Genomic DNA, 7,723 nt, shown 5'->3' with positions numbered 1-7,723 from the left:
TGTGTGTGTGTGTGTATGTGTGTGTGTGTGTGTATGTGTGTGTGTGTGTGCCATTGCATTCATGTGGTGGTCAGAGGATGACTTGCAACAGTCAGGTCTCCCCTTCCACTGTGGGCTCTGGGGATTGAACTCGGTCATCAGGTTTGTGTGTCAAGTGCTTTTAGCCACTGAGCCATCCCCCTGGCCCTTCTGGCTGGCTTTTTTGGGCTGGCTGGAGGAACTGTTGGGTGGGATTTTTGATTCAGTCAGAGAATTTCCAGCCTCTCTCTACCATCCATAGGGACCATTTGGATTGAGCACCCAGAACACCATGCACGGAAAGAGAAAAGGACCCCACTTACCAGGAGTAGGGGGTAAATAGGAGAGAAGAGAGCTACACAGTGTCGTCTCCCTCTGTAGCGTTTCTTACTTCTGGTCCCAAGGCAGGATACACTTGTGGTCCATAACACGGGAATGGCATATGCCAGGCAATCAATACAGTGGACACAATGTGGCTGCTTGGTGCCCACCTTTTCAGTGACTGTCCCTATGGACATCCTCCACCTCATCTGAAGAAATGTCTGATGACAGCAGCCCTTGGCCTTAGCAGTGCTCCCCACTTGAGCAGGCCTCTTCCTCATACCATCTCAAAGCCCATCTCAGGAGTGGCCCCTTACCCATTGGCTCTTGTCCTCCCAGGTCCTGTCCTGGCACAGTCCTGATCCTCCAAATTAAAGCAGGCCATGGCTGAGCAGTACAGCTCAGCACTCTTGCTCTTTCTGCAGATTGAGGTTTATAAGAAGGCCAGCATGTATCTTTCTTTTTACCCCAGGGGGAACTCATGAACATACTGAATAGGGAATTCTCCATGTGAGAAGACAGATGGGAAAAAGGCACAGGCGCCAAGTGCTTCTGCCTTTGCATTCCCATCAAGCTGTGCGGGCTTACCTGATGGAGGCTTTCCTTCCTTGTTCTTTTGGCTGCGCACAGTCCTTATCATTGTCTTCATTGTCAGGGCTTCTGCTCAATCTGTGGTTTGGCATTGTGTGTGTGTGTGTGTGTGTGTGTGTGTGTGTGTGTGTGTGTATGCGTAAATATCCCCATGTACTATTCAGCAGAAATGGAGACAGTGGATGTCATGCTCTCTTCCTCTTTTCCAACATCTCTTCAAGTGTTTCCTGGGACTGGTGCTGGCTTCGGGATGGACACATTCTAGACTACTCAAACATTTTGTTTAGAAAATTTACATTGGCATTCACACTAATACAGTATGTAATATTCTTTCTTGTATGCCGTATTTATCAGGTATAGATAAATATTATACCTGCATCATAAAAATGGACCTCATAGTTTTTCTTCATTTGTACACGCTGAAATGATTGGGGTAGCATCAGGACCTGTGGAGATAGAATTGGAATATACGGTCCCTGTGGAGATAGAATTCACCTGAGCTGCCATGTGGGCCTATTGCTTTTTGTTGGGATAGTTTTTCCATAGGTATTGTCACTGTCTTTCTTTGTTTTTCCCTGTGGAAAATGTTCTGTTTAGTTTTTCTTGCTGTTGGTAAACTGTGTTTCCTTAGAATTATTCCTTTCAGCTAGGTTTACTTATGTATGTGCAGAGAAGTAGCACACCTGAAGCGTGTTACAGCTCAGCACCCAAGGCCTGCATCCATGAGAGCTGCTATCTGCTTCTCATACATGTCCTTCCCAGACCCTGTCTGCACTACTGATGAGTTCTCCTTTCCCCTTTTCTTCCTAAAGATCTGTTGGTCAGGTTGATAAATCTGCCAAACCACCTAATAGTCATTCTGGGATTTTGTGACATCCTCTTTTGTCAGAAGCCCAGGGTTCTGGAAAAGTGCCATCAACTCAGGCAACCCATTTTCCTTCCCAGTGCTGTGTATGCTGCTAGCTGTGAGTCCCATAGCCACTTCTTGGACTCTGCCAGTATCTCAGACTAACAAACTTTTGGAGACAGGCATTGAAATTCCTGTCTGTGCTCTTTGCTCTCAGGGAGAGATCAGTGGATTTGTGTAATGGGGGTTGGCACTCCTGGGTCCCATCCCAGGATACCATGATACCATGCCTACCTCAGCTGTTCTGGGGTGAGGCAGAGATTATGGGATTCATTCCTTTTGCTATAGACCTGGACCATATCACTCCTAGTATGAAAAGGAACCAGAAAAATGTCAATATCTTTCCTGTCTAGTTTATCTTACACAGAGGTCCTTGAGTTTCCAAGTTCATTCTGTTAAAAATTTTTGGTAGTCTAGTAAGTTTCAAGTGAAATGCTTGAGTATTTTTTTCTGGGTGTGTTTGTTTTTATTCTGTTTGTGGTGGTTGAGATTGAACACACGGCTTCCTGTATACTAGGCAAGCACTCTCCACTGAGCTCCATCCTCAGCCCACTTCAGTGTTTAATGTTAGCCAGCTTAATCCAGTAGTTGCCCCCAAACAACAGACAGGATTGTGGTATACGTGGTTTTTTTTTATATTGCCCAAACATTATTGCATGTAAATGTTAGTATTATGCACCAACAGTGGGACCTGGCCTGCTAGAAGAGTAAGGACGGGGCCCCTCACTGCAGCAGAAGTTGATCATTCCCGAAGGGGTTATCTACCTCTGACCTCATGAGAGTCAGGCTGAGGCATGAGTGACCTGTCCTGCCCATAGCAGGGAGGAGCCCGGGTAGCAGGCCTGCTGGCTGCTGTGATCCTCCTGCCCAGGACACCTGGGGCAGTGTCTCTTGGGAGCAGGTGGGGAGAGAAGCTGCTCCCTGGCATGTGCTCCCCTCCTGGCCCAGGGTCAGTGCCCAGACAGCATGGAAGAGACTTTTCATAGCCTGCTTCTTTCCAGGCTACCAAGGGCAAGGACCCGGCCCCCGGGGTCAAGGATGGGAAGAGCCTCCTGGGTGGACCAGTCCCTGGAGAGGCCAGCTGGGCACAGCAACGACAGAGGCGTCTACAGGACCACGGCAAGGAGAGGAGAGAGCTGTTGTCCACTTCCTCCTCCCAGGTAGAAGGTGTCGAAGCTGCCGAGGGATCCTTCGGGCCTCCTCTGAGCCCCGCTGCCATGCAGGGCCTGCCCTGGCCCGCTTGGTTGTAATCGCACCATGATGGGTTGGGTTCTGCTTTGCCTGCTTTTCTTTTGGCAGCATTTCATCAAGTAGGGCCAGAAAGTGCTTTGGAAATGAGTTCTGGAGACCCCAGCATAGCAGCCTGTCCTACGAGTGAACTGTATGTCACGGGCCATGGGACTTGATTCCTTTAGTTTAACCTGATGTGCTGGCCCACAGCATCCCTTTCTTCTGCTCCACCCAAGTCCTGGCTCTGCGGCTGCTGTGCTGATTGATAGCCATGTGCCGGCTCAGCGAGATGCTTGGCCATATCCTTCCCATGCCGAGCCTTGGGGATGGCAGTTTCTGCTCTGGGAATGTTGACTAGGGTTAGCTTTTCTATTTCTGCCAAAAGCTCGAGGTGACTTACCCTTTGTCTTCTTAGCCACTTCTCTCCCTATTGGGGCCCCTTGTCCATTTAAAGGCAGTTTGCCCTTATGTAGCCTAGTGGTGGCCCTGGTGTGGTGGCCACTCCCACACTGTTCAAGGTTTGAGCTGCTCTTGGAGTCCTGCCACAACCCATAGGCTCTGAGGGCCTGCTGTTAGAGTACTGTCATCCTGAGGGCCACCTGGGCCTCAGGGCCTCAGGGTGGCCAGTGCCCCCTAGTCCTTGGCTTTTTCAGGTGAGCACTGAGTAGTTGTGGTGAACCACACTTGGTGCCACAGGAAGGCTGGCACTGGACAGCTGCTGAGGTCCTTGGGCCTCCCTCTTCACGCCTGATCAGTGGCCTCAATTCCTAGTCTCTTGGTTCCCCCCTTAAGGCAGGCGATGCTGGTTGGCATGGGTGCACCACGAGGGCCAGGCATCACGTTGACAGATCTAGTTTCACACCATGTTCTACCCTCTGCCAGCCTGTGCTTTTGGGGAAGGGCATTTAGCTTCTGCCTTCAGTTTCCACATCTGGAAGTGGGATGATAGCAGTGTTGCATATGGTCAGAGAAGTAAGTGAGGGACATGTGTGAGCCACCTAACACAGGACCTCTCACTAAACCCTGCTTCTTATCCTCCACCTGGCCCACATCAAGGCAGGGGTATGTCCTGAGTTCCATCAGCTGCGACAGGAAGGGTAGCCCCAGCCTCTCTTCATCCTCAGACCTCTGAGGGGATTGAAGTTTCCAGGAAGGGGCTTGGTGGGGAGCAGGCACCCCACTCTTCCCAGGGGAGCTGAGTGCAACTTTGAAGCCCAGAGCTGACCTTTCATGGCTGTGACCTCCCACTTGGATGAGGGTGACCCTTTCTCAGCTGACGTACTCCTGCTTTGCTGGTCACAGTGTATGGAGAAGAAGCCAGAAGGCGGTGGCCCAGAGGCTGAACCCTGCCCCGAGCTCCACATGGAGCCGGTGGAGCCGCTGACCCGGGTGTCTGCAGTGGGCCCTGAGGGAGGAGGAGGCCGCCCTGAACAGCCCTTCATTGTGCTGGGCCAGGAGGAGTATGGGGAACACCACTCATCCATCATGCACTGCAGGTGGGTCTGGTCACTGGGCTTTCAGGCAGTGTGCATGAAAATTGGTGGCAGGGGCTGTCAGAGGGTGGCTGGCTCTGAAAGCCATGGTCCCCTCAGGGTCAGAGGAGTCCTGCTGGGAGCTGCTGTTACAGTGGTCTTGCTCAGATTCAACTCAGTTTTAATCTGCTTTATGTTAGTGCTTGTACAGAAATTCTTCCCCATGTGTAAGTCTGTATTTAAACATGGTAAAAGCATGTTCCTTCAAGAACAACCCCTAAAGGAGTGTGGCTTCAAGGTGTAGGTGGCCTCTTGTTTTGACAGCCCTGATCTGCCCTTGGCTCTTGGGCTGATCTGCAGTGTGAGGTGGGAATCTCTAAACCTTGGACCACAGGTGCCCTTGGACCACAGGACAGGCTCTGGACTCAGCTCATGTGTGTACACATGTAAAGCTATGCATGTCATAGTGCCTGGCAGTATTTCATTTATTTGTTTCTTATTGTATGTATATGTGCTTGCTTGTTCTCTCTGTGTGTAAGTGTGCCTGCCTGTGTGGAGGTCTGAGGACAACTTTTGGGAGTCAGTTCTCTCCTTTTCCCATGGATTCTGGGGATTGAACTCAGGTCATCAGACTTGTACAAGAGCTTTTACCTGCTGAGACATTTCACCAACCCTGTAATAATATTTCTTTTAAAAAAGAATTTTTAAGGTATTTTATTTTAATTGTGTGTGTGTGTGTGCGAGTGTGCGAGTGTGCGAGTGTGCCTGTAAACGGGAGTGCAGGTGCCCACAGAGGCCAGAGGTGATAGATCCCGTTGGAGCTGGAGTTACAGGTGATTGTGACCGCCCTAATGTGGGTACTGGGAACTGAGCTCAGGTCTTCTGGAAGACAGTACATGCTCTTAACCTGTGGGCCCTCTTTCTACTCCCCCTTTTTACTTAATTTTTAATTTTTAAAAATTTGTTTTTATTTTATGGGTATGAGTATTTTGTCTGTACTCGTGGCATGCAGTGCCCACAGAGGCCAGAAGAGGGTATGGGAGCCACTGGAGTTACAGACAGTTGTTAGTGGCCATGTGGTTGCTGGGAATTTGAACCCGGGCCTTCTACAAAAGCAGCCAGTTGCCTTTAACCACTGATCATTTTGGTGGGGGGTGGAGGAGTTGGTTGAGACAGGCCTCCCTGCAGCCGCAGCTGACCTGGAATTCACAGTGTAGACCACTCTGGTCTTGAAATCACAGAGATCCCCTTGCCTTTGCCTTCCAAATGCTGGATTTAAAGGCATGCACCACCGTATCTGGTATCCCCCACTTTAAAAACTGTTTTAAAAGGTGTGTGTGCCTATGTGCACGTGATGTGTGTGTTTGGGCACTCTTGCCACAGCATTCGTGTGGAAGTCAGGGGGCAATTTTGTGGAGTTGATTTTTTTCCTTCCACATTTAGGCAGGTTATGTGGCTAGAACTCAGGTTGCCAGGCTTATGCAGCAAGTGCCTTCACCCACTGAGCCATCTCACTGGTCCTCTAATAGTATTTTGTGAATGATTGAATGTTTCTAGAAGCATCCACACTTATCCTTTGAGTACAGGCCTTTCGGCCTTTTAAAATCACTTGCAAAGTTGGAAGAGTGAATGTGTTGGTGTTGGCTGCAGAGGATGAGGCAGGCTGCTGACGCTCCTTTTGTCTTGTTACAGAGTGGATTGCTCCGGGAGAAGGGTTGCCAGTCTAGATGTAGATGGGGTCATCAAAGTGTGGTCCTTCAACCCCATCATGCAGACCAAAGCATCCTCCATCTCCAAGTCACCGCTGCTCTCTCTAGAGTGGGCCACCAAGCGAGACAGACTGGTGAGTGGTGCTTCATATGAAGAGATTGCCCTGTGGTTCAAGTTGAAAAATTCCCTGGGGATCTTGACAGGCCAAATCCAGGCACCAAGCTGAATCCCCTTCTAATCTGTCACTGGGATACGGGCCATACATTTGTGACCTGCCCAGCAGGCTCCTGCTTGGAATAGCAGTAAAGTTACTGGGTTCATCCTTTAAAGTAAAGTTACAGTGAGTCTGGGGGCAACCTGGAGATTGTGGGGACTTCGTCCCATCTGCTGATCTGCCCCTAGAGACCTCCTGGCTTCCTGTCCTCCTTCTGTGTATTTCTGATCACATTGTTAGTACATGCCCTTCTACTGCTGAGCCTGTCTGTCCAGGCCCTAAGAGCCGCAGCTTATGTGGGGACGGTTGGATTTCTAGTTTGTACTTCCCACTAGGATTTCTAGTTTGTACTTCTGGAACCCAGTGGCTCCAGAAGTGGTCCAGTGTTCTTTCCCCACTAGACTTTCCATCTGAGATGGGATTTACAGTTTAGGGAGTTAAAATCAATTACACCATTTTGCAGGTACCTACCCTGTAGCATGAGACAGGTACTAATTCTCCCTGCTGTCCAACAGGGAAAGGAATTGTCCTTGTGGGACAAGCATCTCAGGGCTTTCCCTGAACCAGTGTCCATTTGCCAGTGAACACAGAGGCTGCCACCTAGCTAATATTGGGGAGGGGGAGCACACCCCAGACCTGGGCTGCTCTGGCAATATTTTTTGTGGTATTTGTTATTATCTTCTAAGCTGTTTACCAGTAAGTCCTAAGTTCCTGGTCACAGAGGGTGGGGCCTGCTTTATGTTCTTCTAGAGGCCTTTATAGAACCAGAGCCAGAGCTGTCCCTGAAAAGGTAAATAGAGCACTTGCCCAGTCCCCATGTCAAGCCAGGTCCAGTCCTAGCAGACTAGGAGCAAGAAGGAAGGGTTGGAATAGTTGGGGTTTAAAACTGAGAGAAAAGAGGGAAAGACCAGAGGGTCTCATGTAATAACCAGCCAGACTATTTCCAAGTGTCTGAGATGACATACCTCTCCTATTCCATAGATGCTATATTAGTTTGTTTTCTCTTGTTATAACAACTTAAGCCTGCGTACTTTATAAAGAAAAGAAGCTTGTTTAGCCCACAGTTCTATAGGCTCAAGAACATGGTTCCAGCATGTACTTGACTCTGGTGAGGGCTCCCGTGGCTGCATCACAACATGGTGCATGAGTGGCATCATGGTGAGAGTGCATACAACAGGGAGAGATCACACCATGAGACAGGAAGCACTAAATCCCCTTACAGCCCAAAGCTTTCTCTCTCTCTCTCTCTCTCTTTTTTTT

At 49.5% G+C, this 7,723-nt stretch overlaps 1 protein-coding gene across 2 annotated transcripts in view; it reads left to right on the top strand.

Annotated features, from left to right (window-relative positions):
- Wdr91 (WD repeat domain 91) overlaps positions 1-7,723 on the top strand; it is a 31,110-nt gene that overhangs the window by 12,258 nt on the left and 11,129 nt on the right. The window contains exons 7-9 of one of the 2 annotated variants that reach the window (XM_008823458.2): positions 2,839-2,997; positions 4,370-4,563; positions 6,232-6,382. In XM_008823458.2, coding sequence (XP_008821680.1) covers positions 2,839-2,997; positions 4,370-4,563; positions 6,232-6,382 — 504 coding nt within the window. Of the gene's footprint in view, positions 1-2,838; positions 3,001-4,369; positions 4,564-6,231; positions 6,383-7,723 lie in introns of both variants that reach the window. The other variant, XM_008823457.3, reaches the window with a different exon arrangement.

Source organism: Nannospalax galili, unplaced genomic scaffold (genome assembly GCF_000622305.1).
Source record: "Nannospalax galili isolate Female #2095 unplaced genomic scaffold, S.galili_v1.0 scaffold307, whole genome shotgun sequence".
Lineage (NCBI taxonomy): Eukaryota > Metazoa > Chordata > Mammalia > Rodentia > Spalacidae > Nannospalax > Nannospalax galili.
Note: the sequence above shows the minus strand (reverse complement) of the source record. Positions and strands in the feature narration are given on the sequence as shown.